Source organism: Euprymna scolopes, chromosome 18, assembly GCF_053919585.1.
Source record: "Euprymna scolopes isolate OS-2025 chromosome 18, ASM5391958v1, whole genome shotgun sequence".
NCBI lineage: Eukaryota > Metazoa > Mollusca > Cephalopoda > Sepiida > Sepiolidae > Euprymna > Euprymna scolopes.
This window is the reverse complement of record NC_136499.1, coordinates 11,851,714-11,872,113: the sequence shown is the minus strand read 5'-3', so window position 1 is coordinate 11,872,113 and position 20,400 is coordinate 11,851,714. Positions and strand designations below refer to the sequence as shown.

Below are 20,400 nucleotides of genomic sequence, written 5' to 3'. Positions count from 1 at the left end.
ATTATGAAAGATTAATTTATTAGAAACTGTTTAAAAAATAAATATGCAAGTTAGGAATACCTCCAGCTGTTTACAGGTGTTTGCAGCTTACTATATAGACGGTATTTCAGGGACTGATTTTGTATTATAGAATAATAACCTGCTTTGATGTTAATATAGTTTAGATAGGTGGAAAAATCTTTCCTATATATATATATATATATATATATATATATATATATATATATATATATATTTATATTTATTTATATATATATATGACAAAACAATTCATATGTCTAACATTAATTAATGTTGTTTCAATTAATCCAAAAAAAAGTTTAGTTGTTATAAAAAAATAAAGAAAAAAGGTAAATTCAGAAAATTTTCAAAGCAAATGAGGATAAAAAAATGAGTAAAAAAAAAATTAACAAATCAAATTAAAAATTGGAAAATGAAAAATCAAAAATAACTAAAAAGTAAATTTTAAAACAAAATTAAAAATAAATAAACAAATGATTTCTTTTTTTTTTTTAAATGGCATAACTAAACCTAAAAATTGAGAATTATTTCTGCATCACATATCTTGCAGATGATTTTTTGGAAATTGATTTTTTTGTTGTTGTTGCTGTTTTTAAATGAAGAATTGTTGATCTCTCAATTAATTTATGTAAATTTATTTCATGGTCAATTGGGATTCAGGCCGAAGTGAAGCAATGGATTCTTTATTAGCTTCGTTATCTTCACACAAGTTGTGTATGGCCAGAATTGACCATTGGGCAATAACTGTAAAGAAAAGTCAAGGAAAAACATTACAAAATATCAGAATAGTAAAGAAAAAAAAAATCATAGCACATTGGATAGAGGTGTTAAATCACTATCGTTCTAGGTGAGCATTGTCTGAAGGTAGTGGTTTCAATCCTACCCAAAGCTAGCCAGAAGATTAGTTGGTCAAAACGTGGTGAGATAATAACTATGGAAGGCAATAATTACTGGGGATACAGTTACAAGACTCAGCATTCCTATCCGATCGTGGTTAACTAGGCACGGCCAAAAAATGGAAGAAAAACCAAGTGTTTTTTGTTTTGTTTTTTTTGTTTTTTAACGAATTAAAATCCATTATTCTTGAACAATTTTTTTCCAGAAAAATAAAAACCTGAATTTTATCATATGAAAAGCAGAATAATAAAATTTGTTTACTTTTTTTAAATAGAATTTTAAATTTTCAAAAAAACACAATTCACCGCCATTTTTGTCTCGATGGATAACACATTTAAATATTTTTTTTAAAAGGTGTTTGAATCCTTTTTTTGTTTTTTTCTAAATAAGATTTAGGATGATTTGCTATAAGAATATGCAAACATATTATAACATAGGCACCTGAATTTCAAATAATTCCATCTTTTATCTTTCACTATAGATTTACAGTTACAATACTCAGCATTCCTATCCCGTCGCAATTAACCACTTGAAAAAGGTCAGAAGATGAATTGGTCGAAACACGGTGAAACAGCAACTTATGAAGATGAGGATAACAGTCCACAAAAAAAAAAAAAATAATACACAAATTATAAAGCCTCATCTCAAAGGATTCCAAAAAATTAAAATAATATATAAAAAAAAGAAAATATATAAGAAAAAGAAAGTCACAGTTTTCAGATTTTCAGTTAAAAAATGCAATAGTGATGATGGTATCATGTCTAACAATGATTTGCACAAAAGTTAAGGAATTTAATAGGAAGGCAATATATCAGCTATGCCTGACGTGTGCAGAACATATGACACTGACAAAAATAAGGTTTGCCAATTCTATAAGATCATCTTACTTTAGATGTCCACATAAAGAAAATGGATATTGAATATTCTCACTCAATTCAGGTAAAGTACGGTTAGAGAATACAGTAATTGTGCATTATAAGTGAGCATCTAAAACTGTATTTTAAGTAAAAGCACTATTATGTAATTATGTGTCATTTTGAAATTAGTAAAACTTCCCAGAAATATGAAAGATGATAGAGTAAAAACGTTAACCCTTTAATGCCCAAATTATTTTGAGAAACTTTAATTTTTTGCCATTTTTTTCCAATCAAAATGGTGTAAGTAAACAACCTGAACACAATTTTTACTAAAAGAACAATAAAAGTTTGATTAATAACCAATAATAATGAAAGTTTTATTAATAACAAAATTAATAACAAAATTAATAATTATTAATAATAATGAAAGTTTTATTAATAATAATTATAAAAGTTTTATTAATAACAATAATTATGTTTTATTATTAATAACAATAATAATGAAAGTTTTATTAATAAGTTCTATTAATAACAAAATTAATAACAGAATTATTAATAATAATGAAAGTTTTATTAATAATAATAATTATAAAAGTTTTATTATTAATAACAATAATAATAAAAGTTTTATTAATAATAATAATTATAAAAGTTTTATTAATAATAATTATAAAAGTTTTATTATTAATAACAATAATAATGAAAGTTTTATTAACAATAATAATTATAAAAGTTTTATTAATAATAATAATTATAAAAGTTTTATTAATAATAATTATAAAAGTTTTATTATTAATAACAATAATAATGAAAGTTTTATTAACAATAATAATTATAAAAGTTTTATTAATAACAATAATTATAAAAGTTTTATTATTAATAACAATAATAATGAAAGTTTTATTAATAACAATAATAATGAAAGTTTTATTAACAATAATAATTATAAAAGTTTTATTAATAACAATAATAATAAAAGTTTTATTATTAATAACAATAATAATGAAAGTTTTATTAATAACAGTAATAATGAAAGTTTTATTAATAATAATAATCTATATGCTAATAGGATAGCGTGCATATTATTTTGTGTGTCACGCTTACATCCGCGTGACTGTCGTTTGTTATAGACTTCCATTTTTTGGAATAAATAATTTTATCAAGAATTCTTCATAAGTTTTGGTTTCGATTATAGCTGAAGGAACTCAAGATTATATATATCTATAATATAAAGCTGAACATGTGTGTGTGTGTGTGTGTGTGTGTCTGGTCATGAATAGGCTCCTATATGGTTGACTATTATAGAAAACTGATCACATATAATGATAGAAGATATATCGAGACACAGGAATGGGTATGTTTGATCTGGCAGAACAGTGGTTCATTAAAATTGTGGGGTCTGCGTTCACACCTGATCTCCATAGAATGGAAATAGGTACAAACTTTAATAAAGATTTTTCATATCTATCTGCGTAAGTATACTTTGATAATTGTTTCAGTTTGAAGAAATATGGTATAATAAAATTATTGGATGTTCGTTCGCACCTGACCTCCATAGAATGGAAATATATCACAAAGTTTAACAAAGTTTTTTTTTATATAGATCCACAGAATATTGTGATAAGTGTTTCAGTGTGAACAGGTATGGTATAATAAATTATGGGGTGTATCTATTTTATTTTTACTTTCATCATATTTTTCTTTGGTTTTGATACCCCCAAATTCGAAGCTATCTCTTTACAACCCTTCCTTTTCATAAGCTATCATACTCTCATAAATCAGAGTCCATTTTCTGTAGGCTGTTTTTGAACCCAGTCAATGACGGGTACTTTTGCTAGTGTGTGTATATATATATATATATATAGTAATTTATAAAATATATATGGTGAGTAAGCTACACTGAATATTCGGCATTTCATCCACTCTAGGATTCCTCAGGTTTATGCCTGAGGAATCCTAGAGTGGATGAAACGCCGAATATTCAGTGTAGCTTACTCACCATATATATTTTATAAATTACTAACTAGCTCTACCTACGTATTGAGCACTTTTGAAGTAAATACTTAAAGTTTACGCATAAATCTATACTTTCGTATATTAATTTTATGTGAGTAAATTAAGTAGTTATATATATATATATATATATATATATATATTTCATAATGGAGCTAAAGGAAAAATGAACTAGCTCGTTTCCATGAAGGTAAAAAAAGGTTGGAGAAAAATTCAGAAACCGAAAGATATTAAAAAGGATTATTTGAAGGTACAGAAATTGATTTCCCATTTAAATAATCTTTCCAAAAGTTCTTAGAATCATTATGAATGCAATAAATGAAGGCAATAAATTAGCATTTAAATGAAGACCTGTCCAGAGATAGGCTAGTCCAATTCCTAGAAGTTGTCCAACACATGCCAACATAAAAACATGTTTAACCAAACATGACGAGGAAAGGATACATGGATTTCTTCCATCAATTTTGGTCTGGTTAAGAATTAGTGACAGTCCATCCAGTTCACGAACCTGAAAAGAAAGAAAATTTAATAAGTGAAAAAAAATTACATTTTTGTAAAAACAACTCAAAGGAACATATGTCACTTAAAACAATCGGTTTAAAAAAGTTTTAAAAAAAAAAAAAAAGTAAAAAAAAATAAAGTAAAAAAAAATAAAGTAAAAAAAAATAAAAAGAAACAGGACACCTTAGAAAATATCTAAATTTAAATCCCATGTATACTTCAGAGTTTCTTTTTTTTTTAATGACAAAATAGACATGATGCAAAATAATACATATACTTTTTAAAGCAGCTGTTGGATGCCAACATTTCTCTCTCACACACTTTAAAATCATACTTTTGTGAAGTTTGATTGGATTAAAATTGCTTCAAATTATAATGTACGCCTTCAATAAGTTTCCAGACATTTTTTGTATGGACACTTTTACTGATAGTATATGCACACAAAACTCTCGTCCTCTACAACTTCTGGAAGGCCCCATGGCAGTCCTCTTGTGTGAACATGTCAATGACCCTCATCACAGCCTTTTCATCTCCTCAATTGTCTCATAACGACAACGTCTAAGATTTTCCATGAACTTAAGGAATAACCGAATATCACAGGGAGCTATAGGGAGGGTGAAGAACTGTCTTGATGCCAATCTTGAACATACTTGGGACAAACTTTGCACAAGTCTTCCACATCTTCAGTTTCTCGCAAATAATTATGTGTACAGTTCCCACACTGACATCAAACTGCACTTATTGTCTCTCTAGACTTGATAGTCCTTATCCATGAAAGTTCTTATTTGACCAATCAACTCTGGTGTCCTGACTTCCTTACTCCTTCCACATCTCTCATCATCTCTCACAGACTCCCTGCCTTCCTTGAATCTTTTATGCCACTCAAAAACTGATGCTTGATTCATGCAAGATGGTCCAAAAGCAGTCTAAAGCATTCCATACGTTTCTGTGGCATTTTTTTCCAAATTAAGAAAGTTTTATTGCATATCGTTCTTCTAAAGTGTCCTTACATCCAGATTGCATTTTTGCAATTCACCAGCTGTGACAATCAGGTTTTAATAGGGTGTATTCCAATTCCTGCTGTAGCTGTTCATTTGAACTTCAAGTCATAAAAATTGGTCAGTCCTCTCATAAGATATATAGCAATAACATACTAAATTTTCAAGAGTCTATGGTAATTTTAAATGTCTGCATAAAAAAAGTCTGGAGACTTATTTAAGGCACCTCATGTATTTGTTTTCAGTTAATTTTAAAAGTAATATTTGAATTCATTATGGTATTAATTACAGTAGAATGTTTTATCCCCAGCAAGAACAAAAAGATTTTCAAAAAAATGGGAGAGAAACCATTAAATACTATTTAGTCATTAGATTTATGAAATAAAATTGCTTCAAATTATAATGTATATTTTTTAAGTTAATTTTAAAAAATAATATTTTAATTATTTATGATAGGATATCCCATCTGATGAAGTCTTTTGATTATGAGGATAAAATATAAAAGCAAACCAAATTTGATTTGATAACATTTTTTTTTTTTACCCTTGTTCTGTTGCTTCCGTGGACTGTAGACAACGCAGTGCAGTCAACAGAGATATGTTGCATGCCCTGGATGCTAGTGAAGCCTATTCATGATGATAAAATCGATTCAAATACAATTAAGTCAATAGAAATAACATGGAAGTAGTCCAGGCGAAATAAAGTCAGTAGCCAGTATACTTCCCTCCATTACCCTAATCAAAAAAAAAATCCAGACTATTTTTTTTGTTTTTTTTTTCTCTTATTCACTCCAACCCAAACAAAACATATTGAACTTGGACATAAGGACCATGTCTACGGTGGCACTTTGTAACAAATTGAGAAGCAAAATATCTTTTCATATTGCACTTAAATTTCTGCGTGTGAATATAGTCAGGAAAATAGGAAACAGAAAATTTTACAGGGTTTGATTTTGGCTAATATTGTGGGACTTTTTAGACTGACAGAGTAGGAGAGGCTAATGGCAGATATATCGACCCAGATACATTTATTGGCCTAGGTTTTTTTTGGTTTCATTTATTTCTTGATATGAAAATTTATTTCTTAAAATAAGAATCGCGTCGAATCAAGCTAGTTGCTCTTGCAATTGTACCATTAATAGAAGTAATAGTTTCACCTTCAGACACTTAATCTCTATTATAGATTTAAAAAGAAATGAATGGCCACATTAAAATCGGGTTACTATTTATATGCAAGAAACTAAAACATGGCAAATGTACAAGGAACAACAACTGACGATTCTATATTCATGGAATAAGACAAATTTACGCATGACAAATTAAGACAGCAATTTTCTCTTGTTTTTTATTTTCTTCACTAAAAATCTTTGTAAAAATTAAACACGTTTCTGGTTAAGTCCAAAAATTCACTCCTCAAAGTTAAGATGTCAGAAATGGACTCGGTTTACTTAAATATGGAACAGAAGTCACTAAACATGAAACGAAATTAAGTTTGATAACATAAGAGCACTTGTGACTCTCTTGACGTAAATATGCCCGACTAACATGACAAGCGGCAAAATTCCATACGGTATAATCATGTTGACACACCGGTTCTCATCAGATCACTGAAGTTAAGCAATGTCGAGCCTGGTTAGTATCAAATGGGTGATTATTTGGGAATTCTAGGTGCTGTATGAGCTCTCCGCTTATCTCAGCATTTGTTTCCAGTCGTCCTGTACATATTTCACTGGCCACTGGTATTAAACAATGTCGAATAAAGAGAAGTGTGGTTGGAGATTGTGCACCTCCTGTCACAAAAATTTCAAGCGCAGGCACCCCTCCATGGGTATCCATAGTCTGTCAAAGACTGAAGGAGCCCCTATCTATATATATAAAAGCGAAAATGTATGTGTGTATGTATGTTCGCTTTTCCTCGATGTCCACGAAAGGCTTCTTTCAGAGAAGCGCTCGCTCGCTTCACAACTTCTTAAAACTTTTTATATCATCTATAAATTGTAATATCTCAGAATTACCTACGGAGCTCGCCTGTCTATTTAATTTTATTGACTTTCAAACGTTAATTATTCCACATTTCCCGCATCGGCACGCGTTACATTCGGTTTTCGGTATAAAAAAAACGAAACTTGACTCTAATCACAGGCCGAAAGCCAGTTTGTTCAATGTCGACTTCGTCATATCAGACTGTAGCTTTCATTTCGCTCCTCCTAATAAACAGGGAGCGGGTTTTTAAAAACAAACAAACCGATTTATTCAAAACTGTCCCACACAAAATCGTAACTGCTGAATACCTATCGCCGTCACGTCAATCAAAAATGCGCACCTGTTTGTTTTTTTAACACTTTACTATTTTCCAACTGCGCGTCGTCAACGCTTCGGGGTTTTTTTTCACATTTTCGGGGTTTTTTTCACATACCCCGAAAAACACCCGGGCAACGCCGGGTACCCCTCGCTAGTATTAAATAAAAGGGAGTGGTACCATTAAAATGAGCGACATTTTGTGCTCTGGATATTATTTTGCTACATAGTTACCACCATTTTCAAAGCACTTTTTGCAAAGAAATTCAATGAAATACCCCTGCTTCTGATACATGTCTACGACAGCAGTTTTTTGGGGGTTTTTTATTAGAGTCTCACACCATCAACATCTGCAGCAGAAAGATTAAACTTTCAGATCATGAATGCATAAGTTCAGTCATCATAATAATGCAATTTGCAATCTCCTCTGATCCATTTGGATGGAATAAAAAATAGGAGGCATAACTTTTGAAACGCCCCTCACATATCAACAAATTATTCAATTCCTTCAAATCTCAGCTGTTCAGTCTGAAAAAAAAAAAAAATTTGGCTTTACAAAGATTTTTCGTTAAAAAAAAAAAAAGCATGCCAGTTTGTCTAAATTAAAAAATGAGTTGTTTCTTGTTATTCTTGATATAAGAATCCTTGATTGCTTAAATAACGTGTCTAAATATCACGCGAATAAAGTCAGCGGGTTCAGTTGTCTTATTGGACCTAATCATCCCTCGCACCCCAAAAAAGAAGAGTTACCAATACACTTACCTTATCTTGGTTGGCTTTATTCCTATAAACCATGTTACCAATAAGCCGAATGAGGTCTCGTTTGATGCCATGGGCAGGATGTTGAGGGTCCACTCTATCAAGGTCGGTTATTTTGTTCAGAGGGGCAAAAATGCTCTCACTATCTTGGCCGATATCTTGAATACTTTGCAGAAGTTCTACAAGTAACAATTTTCATTAAACACACAAGAAAATAATAAAAACAAAAAATTAAAAACATAAATATAACATCCAAATAAATTTAAAAATAAAAATAAAAATAATAATAAAATAAAAATAAATATAACATCAAAATAAAAAAATTTTTTTAATTTTAACAATAGAAATAATAATAAAACTAATAATAAAAATAGAGCTCAGAAAATGCTTCAAACAATTTATGAGGTCACAAGGTCAAAAGGTGAGGCACGGGCACGCAAATACACATCCAATCATGAACAATGAGAGCTATCTGATCATCCTGGTGGGATGACGTATAACACACGCTGAATTATGAAACAAGGGTTATGCAATTCTTAAACATTTTTATCCAGAGTTAGCACTGCTTGATTCCAATGGCAAGAAGACCAGTACAACTGGAAACGATGCAGAGATAAACAAAGTACATACAGCACCTGGTATTCCCAAATGGTCACTCATTTTAGTATTGATTAAGCTCAACATTGCTTAATTTCAGTGATCTAATGGGAACGTGTGTGTCAATGTGATGCCATAATTCCATTACGATTTGATGGAATGGATAAAAACGAAAGGAAACAGAAAAGTAATCTTCATAAAGAGAAGGACATTGTAACTGACAGTGACATCATAAACTCTGCAGAAAACTGAACTAAATATAGCCCACATCACATGCACTTGCACCAAGCAGCTGTAAAAAATTCATAATGATCAGTTATTTAGTTTAGAGATAAATCCTGTACATACAAATATATGCACATATCTAACTTTATCAAATTGACATATTAAACTTTGGCTTGTTCGCATTGAAATGTACTAGACATGCAAGATAGGAACACACTTTTGATTATCAGACTTCCTGTGAAACTGCAGTAAAGACTTAAAATAGGTCCCTTTTAATTATTGTTCACGTAAGTGGCCAAAACATCTTAAATCACGATTAATTTTACAACCTGGGTGAGGAGGGGGGGGCACACCTCCTCCAATCAATTTTATAACCAATTTGCCTGGGTGAGCACCCATGATCACCTAAAAAAAAAAGTAGAATCTTATTTATTGGGGGTGGAGGGACATCATAAACTTCGATGCAGGCAAACCACACCAAAAAGTCAGACCATCAATAATGAATAACAGTTATTTTTTTTTTAAAGAATTCTTGAGAAAAGTTTTAAAAATTGCATAAAAAAAATAGAAACGACAATCTGATTTATGAACTGAAACTGAACTTTATTCAATATTACTTAAATAAAAAAAAAAAAAAAGAATTGATTCACCTTGAAAACGAGCAACACCATCAGTATCCAAAAAAATTGCTAGATCAAAGATGAACTGATTTCAGACAGATGATCACTGTCGTATGTAACGTGTAACTGTTCCCTTCGAAGAATCTTGTTTACTTATTTAGCACCAATCACTCAATGGAATTGCCTTCTCTTTAGGAAGGCCATGACAGAACGCTAACCCATTCCAGCCTACACCTCACAGAGACTTGAGTGAAAATATACCTCTTTCTGACAAGTTGAGATCAAATGAAGATTGTTCTTGTTGTCCACTGTCAAGCCAATTTTCTATGCAAATAAATCACTTGACCTTATCAGTGAGAAAATTTGAACTGAAACAAGGGACTTAATCACAATCAGATGGGAAGAAAAATCGTTTTTTTTTTTTTTTGAGGGAGGGTTTTTTTGTTTTTTTTTTTGATAAATATAAGAATTTTACAAAATGCTAGCTACAAAGAATCAAACACAAACACACACTCCAAGTTTCGAATCGAATCAAACCCATTTTCATTAATTATTCATTAATATTCTTTACTAATGAAATTAAAATAATTTTGTTTAATAATTTAAATATTTAAAAAAAATTTTCAAACTAAAAAGATATTGTTATATTTCAGTCAACTAGGTTTATCATGATTTTTATTTTGCTCTAACAAATGTTTTTAATAAAATAAAAAATTTATATATAAGAGCAAATAGTTAATAAAACATGTTAAAAAAGACTTTGAAAAGAGTTAAAAACATATTTAATTTGAAAAGGAAACACAAAATAAGTGGATAGTCCTTAATCTGCAGAGTTTCGAAGAAATACTTTCCTTCTCATCAGAGGGTAGGATTTAGCAAAATGCGGGATCGGATTTTGCTTCCAAAAGTATTTGATGAAACTACAAGTAAGTCAAAGATCTTAATTGATAACAAAAAGTGAAGCAGAGGGAATAGGGTGAAGAAAAAAGTGATTTCACGTTTTATTTTATATATATATATATATATATATATATATACACACACACACACACTAGCAAAAGTACCCGTCGTTGACTGGGTTCAAAAACAGCCTACAGAAAATGGACTCTGATTTATGAAAGTATGATAGCTTATGAAAAGGAAGGGTTGTAAAGAGATAGCTTCGAATTTGGGGGTATCAAAACCAAAGCAAAATATGATGAAAGTAAAAATAAAATAGATACACCCCATAATTTATTATACCATACCTGTTCACACTGAAACACTTATCACAATATTCTGTGGATCTATATAAAAAAAACCTTGTTAAACTTTGTGACATATTTCTATTCTATTGAGGTCAGGTGCAAACGAACATCCAATAATTTTATTATACCATATTTCTTCAAACTGAAACAATTATCAAAGTATACTTACGCAGATAGATATGAAAAGTCTTTATTAAAGTGTGTGCCTATTTCCATTCTATGGAGACCAGGCGCGAATGCAAACCCCACAATTTTATTATATCATCCCTATTTAAGTTAAAACATACTTATCAAAACATTATTATGTACATCTATATCAAAAACACTTGTAAACGTTTTTTTTTAATTTTAAATTTTTTATTTCCATACTTTGTGGACCAGGCGCGAACGCAGACCCCACAATTTTAATGAACCACCATTCTGCCAAATCAAACATACCTATTCCTGTGTCTCGATACATCTGCTATCATTATATGTAATCAGTTTTTTAAAATAGTCAACCATATAGAAGCCTATTCGTAACCAGACACACACACAGACGTTCAGCTTTATATTATAGATATATACACACTAACAGTTCAGCCCGGCTTTGCTCGGGCCCTATGTACGCTTCATAACTTTATGTGCATATATGTGTGTGTGTGTGTGTGTGTGTGTATATATTAAAAATTTTGACTCATGTCCAGGTAGCCTACATCTAAAATTTCAAATGTTTAGACCCAAAATTGGCAGAGGAGTTTGGTAGAGCTAAAAAGGTCAATTATTTCAACTTTAATCTCTTGGCAGCCAAATTTTCGCCCCAAAACTGATTAAAAAGCTTTCTGCATGTCTGAATACTCTTAATGAAAATTTCAAATGTTTAGACCAAAAATTGGCTGAATAGTTTGCTAGAGACCGCAAGGGTCAAATCTTTTGAACTTTGACCACTTGGCGGCCTAATTTTCGGCCAAAAACCAATAAAAAAGCTTGCCGTTTGTCTGAATACACTTTATGTAAAATTTCAAATGTTTAGACCAAAAATTGACTAAGTAATTTGGTAGAGACCACAAAGGTCAATTTTTTTAAACTTTGACCCCAATTTTGACCTCTTAACATTTGTTCTGGGCTCAAATCAAATTAAAGTTTGATCCATCTAAAATTTCAAATGTTTAGACCCACAATTGGCAGAGGAGTTTGGTAGAATCTGCAAAGGTCAAATCATTGAAATTTGACCCCTTGACAACCAAATTTCAGGCCGAAAACCGATTAAAAAGATTTTCCCAAATCTCAATACCCCTTATGTTAAATCTCGAGTCTGTAGACAGTAGTTTGGTAGGGAAATGTACACACACAGACACACACAGAGACAATTTCACTTTTATAGATATATAGATAGATAAATTTACAATGTGATAACATCGTCAGTGTCTTAGTCTGATGGATAGCTTGCTTACAGTGTTATCTTTTGTGAGTTTGCGTCCAGCACTCGTCATTATCTTTTTATTTTTTTTTTTTTAATAACATAAGTTTTTCTACGATAAGCATAAAAACATTTATTTTAAACTTTTTTTATACTGCCCAACAATCGTGGTTTTCTTTTTTCGTGTTTTCATCCGTTTTACACGTACTGATGTAACATTTTCGTGCATTTAAGCATATCTTTTGTTTTTAAAGTGCACTTACCACCCCCCTCCATTTCTTCTATTTATTATTTCATATTTTAGCAGATTTTATGACTAGGCAATGCCCCCGTCACTGCTGTCACAATTTTTTTTTTACCGACCTGGCAACGCTGGGCGCCCCTCACTAGTCTATAATATAAATCTCTGCTTTTTCTTTTTTTTTTTTTTTTCATTTTCTTTCTTTGAAGACTGTAATGCTGGGTATGGGGCAACCAAACCAGATGCCAACATTCCCCTGCTTTTTATTAAAACCAACCGAGAGCTTTTTTTGTAGTATCCTCATTGTTCCCTTAAGTGCAATTGTCTGGATTTCTCTTGCACTTGGTTAACCAGGAATATTAATTAGGTAGGACTTCAGGTTCTTCTTCATAAGCCCTGTGGCACCTATGATAATTGGTATGATTGATATTTCCCTCAGCTATCTATGTGTGTGTGTTTGTATGTCTGCTAAAAACTTTTGTCGTCCAACATTGAAGCAGCATGAATGTGGTACTGTTAGAAAGAGTGATCCCTGGAGCACATATCAAAAAATTAGAAAAAATATCTTCAATTATTTCATGTAGAAATATTGTTTTGTTTAAAGTGGGGTATCAGGTAAAATCGCACATGTATGAACGGTAGATTCATTGTTTCATTTTAAAAAGCTAAATTTGCAATGTTATAACATCTATGTCGTTGTGGTCCGATCGATAACATGTTCACTTACAAACTTACGTTTTGCAAGTTCAATCCCAGCACAGAGCAGTTTTTTCTTTCATTTTTCTCTCTCCTATCTTTTAAAATTCTCAACTTTCTTCTGTGTGTCCACCACGCTGCATTTTTTTTTCTTTTAGAACACGATAAGATGGTATCCAAGTCCCATTTTCTTTAACCATATTTTACAACTGGGCAACACCGGGTGCCCCCCCCGCTAGTATAAAATAAACATCTAAAATATTGTACAACAAAAGTATTTTATTTTAGCAAAACATCTGAAAAAGACCAATTAACATTAAATTTTCAGTTATAAGATACCCCCACCCCACCCTATATTTTTTTCTTCATTTTTTTCAACTTTTTCAGCAGATTATTATCGAATAGACACTTATCTACCAGATTATCAAAAACAATTAAAAAAAATATAAAAAAAGTCAATATTTAAATATTTGTATGGGGTGCTCAGTTTCTAATGCAACGTTATAGTAAATCGATCACCCATTTTAGAACCACTCGACATTTTTAGGCCAAATTTTATAAATTTAACCTTATTTAAGCATTTTGGCCTTTTTTTCAATTATTTTATATACATATCTTCAAGTTTTGTCACCTGACATTGTTGCAATATTTTTCACTACTAATGGGAGGTATGGTCCCCTCACAGTTGGGAGATTCTATTTATAAACGATGCTGCTAGGAACTAACAAATCAAATTAATTCACATTCTGCTACCAACCAATCAGAAACCAGAATTGTTCCATTAAAATTAAACCTTTTTCTTTAGCAACCTTGCATATGTTTTCTTCGTGTCAACATGGGAAGAATTTTTTTCTCTGTAGCTAGAAAAATCATCGAGTCAGGAACCTAACAAAAAAACTGTCTACCGAGAACCAGTCACCTCCAGGACTTGTAAGGAACAACTAACCAACGAAAACTGTTCTGAAAACTGGCTTCTAACTCAAGAATAATTTTTAAATTAACAGGAAAACCCCTTGGTATACTTACGTGTGAGCAGTTTCTAATACAATAAATTGATCTCCAATACTGGAACCACTCGACGAGAACACGCACACCTCTTTTACATAAAGGATTTTTCATTTATCAATCTAAGGGTAATAATTAATGGTTAATGTGTGCTAGAATACCAACTAAAGACTTTCTTTTAAAAAATTGATTTTTAGGAGTGTTCAGCTCTGTATTTGGTATTGTTGGTCGCCATGTTTGTTTTAGCGTGTGCAGTATGACAGACGCCATACTAGACGATCTGAAAATCACCCCTTCTCAGGTGCATGCTATCATAAAAAATCTTGACACTTCAAAAGCATGTGGACCTGATCTCATTCAGGCTGTACTATTTAAAAAGTGCTCCGCCGAAGTAGCTCCAATCCTCTCCAAACTTTACAACAAATGCCTTAATGAATCTTGCTTTCCTGCCTGCTGGAAAACTGCTTCTGTGGTACCAGTTTTCAAGAATTCTGGCAAAAGAACTGACCCAGTAAATTACTGCCCCATTAGCCTCCTCCCACTTTTTGCCAAAATATTTGAGTCCATAATTAACCAAGCTCTAGTCCATCACCTTACAGATGGTAAACTTCTGACCGACCAACAATATGGATTTAGGAGAGCCCGTTCCACAGCAGACATTCTAACTGTAATCTCTGAGCGTATATACAATTCACTTGACAAAGCAGGGGAGGGTAGAGCGGTAGCTCTAGATATATCTAAGGCTTTTGACAGGGTATGGCATGAAGGTCTTCTCAGGAAAATCAGATCATACGGTATCACTGGAAGAATACTTAACATAATTAAATCCTTCTTAAATAAGAGAAAAATCCAGGTGTTCCTCGATGGTCGTACGTCTAAACAATATAATATAAATACGGGAGTGCCTCAGTGGTCTATCCTTGCACATCTATTATTCCTAATATTCATAAATGACCTCCCTTACAAAACTGTCTGTGAGATGGGTGTATATGCTGATTACACGAGCTCTATAACAGACACGGCAGGAAAACAAATTAACACATATCTAAAGAAATGGCAGAAACACTAGAGGATGATCTCCAATCTGTAGTGGAATGGGGACAAAAATGGATGGTCACATTCAATGCTGCCAAGACTAAACTTGTTTCCTTCAATAATTATAAGAAATCTTCTCTACCACCAATAGCAATGGCCAAAGACTCTTTATCTGAAAGCACATCTTTTAAACTCCTTGGCCTAACGTTCACAGGAAACATGAGTTGGAACAATTACATTGAGAGCATTGCCAGGACCGCTGCGAAAAGGTAGGTTCTCTCTACCATGCTAGAAAACTACTAACACCCGAAAGTATCCTGCACCTCTATAAGGCCACCATTCACCCATGTATGGAGTATTGTTGTCATATTTGGGCTGGTGCATCTGCTACTAGTCTCTCACTCCTAGACAAGGTTCAAAGGAGAGTCGCCAACTTAATAGGTCCTGAACTGTCATCCAAGCTTCAGCCTCTGTCCCATAGACATAATGTAGCATCCCTCTGCCTGTTCTACAAGTACTTTAATGGTGTATGTTCCGACGAACTGCAAGCACTTGTACCCCCCCAACGTAAATACCCCCGACAAACCCGACAAGCAGTAAAATCCCACCCCTTCACAGTTGAGATCCCTAGATGTAAGAGAGCCTTCTACTCCAGTAGTTTCTTCCCCAGAACCGCTAGACTTTGGAATTCCCTTCCAGGTTCCTGTTCCCCAACTGTACTGACATGCAGAAGTTCAAGTGTAACGTGAACCGACATCTTGCTGCCCAACTCCCCACCTAGTACCCCTGTAGCCTGTGTCCGTACTGGTAGCCCCCTACATCAAAGTGGCAATTTTTTGGGATGAAAATGTAATAATAAAAAAAAAAATTTTTTAAATGGGTGATCGATTTGCTAAGACGTTGCATTAGAAATTGAGCACCCCCTATAAATATTTAAGCATTAACTTTTTTTTTTTTTTTTGATAATCTGGTAGATTAGTGTTTGATAATAATCTGCTAAAAAAATTGAAAAAAAGACGAACATAAAAAATGGGGAGGGAGGCTCATACACATGCACCCCGTTTCTTTAATAGATTCTTTAAACTGCCTAAGCTTTAAATTTCAGAAATTCCACAAAATCAAAATCATTTAACAGATTTGAATTAAAATTAAAATAAGGATTCTAGACACAAGGTTTAATAGAATCATACGTTGATTTTAATATTTGTATGGTAACTTAAGTGGTGCAACACCTTTCTGTTAAGGAAAAAATTTTAGCGGTTTTGAGATGGGTATTCATCTAGTATATATATATATATATATATATATATATATATATATATATAAAAAGTTAGGTATGCGTATCTGTTTAGATCTTTCTATGTATAGGATTCACTCAAACTAATTAACTGATAATCATGGAATTCGGAACATAGTTGATAGGTTTCAGGGTGGATAATGTGGACTATATTTAGTTTAATTTAGTTTATGAAACGCACATACATATACATGCATACATTGCAAGTAAAACAGTTGCATTTGCAAGTGATTTTTCAAAGTGCCGACTAGAAATAATGAAACACTTATCTTTTGGCGATTGGATTTCTTTCACCGACAATCTTTGAAAGCTCACTACTGAGTGAAAAATATCTTTTCAACTTTTTTTTTAATAAAACGAACAAACTTAAATTATTTAAACAATAAAAAGTTTAATAGAACAATATACAGTTTTTTTTTTAACAAAGGCTGTTTAAAAAAATATATATCTGAAGAAATTAGAATGTTTATAGCTTCAAGTATCAACATAAAATTTGTTGTATATTTAGAATTACACTTATTAAAAAAAACACAGAAAAATATTTATAATGTACATACTCGTCACAGAACAAAGATGTCATATTCTAAAAATCATGTGAGTTTGGCTAGTAACGTTTCTATTTGGCTAGCAAACGAAAATATTTAGTTGTCAAAGGTCAACTAAAGATAAATTTGTCCGTAGATCCCTGCATTTATACACACGTCCTCTCCGACGTTTGGTTAAACAGATCTGAAAGGGAAAAGATAACAAAATACAAAGGTTTTATGTTTAACATGAAAAGAAATTGGAATCTTAGGAAGATTTCTATCATTCCAGTTATTATAGGAGCAACTGGACTCATGAAAAAGAAAATCAAAATCTACCTGACAAATATACCCGGTGAACCAAGTGCAAGAGAGATTCAGATAACTGCACGTAAAGGGACGATCAGAATTTTAAAAAGATCTTTCGGTTGGAATATCCGAGTTAGTGGGTGAGTGTTTGGCATCCAGTAGGATGATCCATCCCCAACTTGAACAAATTGATGAGAAAAATAACAGAGAAAAGCACACACACACACATATGCGTATGCATAACCTGATTATATAAGAATACACACACACGCACACCAATTGTATAGGTGGTGGTCATTCACTCCCAAATCGACCACTGTAGCAAATTCTTTATTTCTAAAATTTATGAGGGTGCTTCCAAATTCAAGTCGCTACCATCTCGTCCACCCAGAATTCACTTTTATTTATTCCCATGCCTACTTATTATTCAGGTAATTTATTGCAAGTACACACGGTCAATTGCAGGACGGTGATGTCTAGAAAGCAAGAGCACCACCCAACCGTCTTGACCATACGCAACTGCATATACAACGAGGTACATGCAGGTTCTGCCTACTAAAAAAATGCCAGCGGCAACTCACGGTAGGGCACAAGGAGGTGGAGATAGATTTTGACAGGATTCAGAGCAAGGCTATAATTTTGAAATGAGACAATTACTTCACGAAGGATTGGGACATACATTATGCGAACTGGATTCAGAATAGCAAGAAATAAAGATGACAGGAGAATGAGTTGGGGGAGGGCTATAGAGGCCACAAATGGGGGGGGGTACGGTTCTAAAGAAGGTCAGCATTCCTGAAGAGGCGGAATGCAAATAATGATATACTCAAGGGAAGAAATAAGGAAATATTACTCTGCAGACGACGCACGTATCTCAACCTGTTTGTTGAGAATTACATTATCGCCTACTTATTCAAGTTCACATTAAGGACAAAAATTTTAATGTTGACTTCTTTTTTTTTAAGCAAAATATTATGCAGCAAAAAATTTGTGTGTGTATCTATCTATATATCTATAAAAGTGAGAATGTGTGTGTGTGTGTGTGTGTGTGTGTGTGTGAAAAATGCACAATTTGTGTATTTTACTTTTCGCTTTTCTACCTTCCATTTTCGCTCCTCATCAACTCCATGAATTCCACCTGAAGATGATTCGCAGTCGAATCGAAAGTGCTCGTGATAGCTATGGAACTTTCATTAAAATTTTTGATTTTGATACAAAAAAAGATTATACAGAAAATTGAAAAAAATAAAAAGAATCATAAAGCGAAATACCTCCGTTTTATTCAATGTCTGCTTGAATATATAAGTTATGAAAATATATTTATGGCAATTAAACTACAGAGTCTACTATATTTAATTCCCATAGAAAATCGTCAGGTTAACATTTTAGCCTGACGATTCCCTACAGAGGATGAAACATGATGCTATTAATATATTTCTATGCTAAGATTTACTCACATGTCAAGCACTTAAAATAAATAATGAAACAAAATATATAACTAGCAGGGAGACCCGATGTTATCCAGGATCAATAATTTTCCACCTTCCCATATTTTTATTGTCATCCAAATCATTGAAATAACCTATTTTTAATTTTTGATATCAATTGATTGCCTGTTCTAGTTATGAACCCCATCCCATTCGCAGTGTACCAGGAGGGAGCTTTATATGCCTCTCTGCAGTGACTTAGTCCACAATATACTGTAGTTAACATTGCACTGTAGAGAATCTACTGTTGATCTTATAAAATTATCTGTAAATAATGGCTTCACTTTAAGTTTAATATGTCAAATATCATGGTTTAGATGTGCTTTAAACACAAACATTCATTTTGAATGCACTCCTGTCTTATTGAAGAACCTAATGCATTTTGATAGAAAACCTATATAAGAACACTCTCAGACACATGTATCTTCACGTGAAATTTCAAAAAAATTGGCCCAGCCGTTTCCGAGTCAATAGGGAACTCACTCACACAAACACAAAGATCCTTTTATATATATCTTTGATTTAATATATTTGGATTGTTCCTCTTAACAGTGTTGAGCTTTCTCTATCATGATAATTGCTTTGTTAAAGATATATTCTTTTCTGGCTTTGTTGTAATATATGGATTTTTTGTTGGATATTCATTGGGATTTTTTTTGAAGTTTGTGACAACACTCATATTCCTATTTAATTCATTTACAATTGCTGCAGGAAAGACCATATTCTTCAAGTTCTACGATTCTGCCTCGCTTCAAAGTCAATCAAAATTATTCCTTTTGCCATTATTATATACAATTAATAATAACTAATCACGAATTACCTCCCCTTACAAGATCTTCAATACAACTGATTTGTTTACATTTTAATTATTAACAGTATTTTACAACCAGATGATTTTTTTTTTTTTAGATTCTGTTAAGGTATATTCTTTTGAACAAATTTTTACACTTCAAAGGGGTTTTTTGTTTATTTTTGTATATTTTTTTAAGTAGAATTTAAAAAATATATATATTGTGCATGCACAAAAAAAACAAGATCAATTCTGATTTAATCATTTGGACCAGCACTAATATATATATAGTAACGGGAAAATCGAGCATAATGCAGAAGTGATCACCCCCCCCCTCATTTTTTAAATTCATTTTGAATATCTGTCGGTCAAGCACCCCCATCCATCTCATTTCTATAGAGACATTCAGCAAAGAAATATCTATGCGTTAACCAAGAAAACGAGTTAGACACCCCACCCCCATCCTCTCACCAAGTCATTTGTCAAAAACACGTGCCAAGGTCACGACGAGAATCCATCCAACCCCAAATGAAGCAGCGTGTGGGCAAAAGAAGAGAAAACGAAAAACCATTTTTGGCGGGAGTG

The 20,400-nt window shown here is 32.2% G+C and overlaps 1 protein-coding gene across 1 annotated transcript in view; it reads right to left on the bottom strand.

Annotated features, from left to right (window-relative positions):
- Positions 1-498: 498 nt before the first annotated feature.
- LOC145297498 (ataxin-10-like) overlaps positions 499-20,400 on the bottom strand; it is a 143,912-nt gene continuing 124,010 nt past the window's right edge. Inside the window, exons 9-11 of the mRNA XM_080143395.1 lie at positions 8,347-8,522; positions 4,233-4,296; positions 499-765 (exon numbers count right to left, since the gene is read on the bottom strand). Coding sequence (XP_079999521.1) covers positions 656-765; positions 4,233-4,296; positions 8,347-8,522 — 350 coding nt within the window. The 3' untranslated portion in view covers positions 499-655. The remainder of the gene's footprint in view (positions 766-4,232; positions 4,297-8,346; positions 8,523-20,400) is intronic.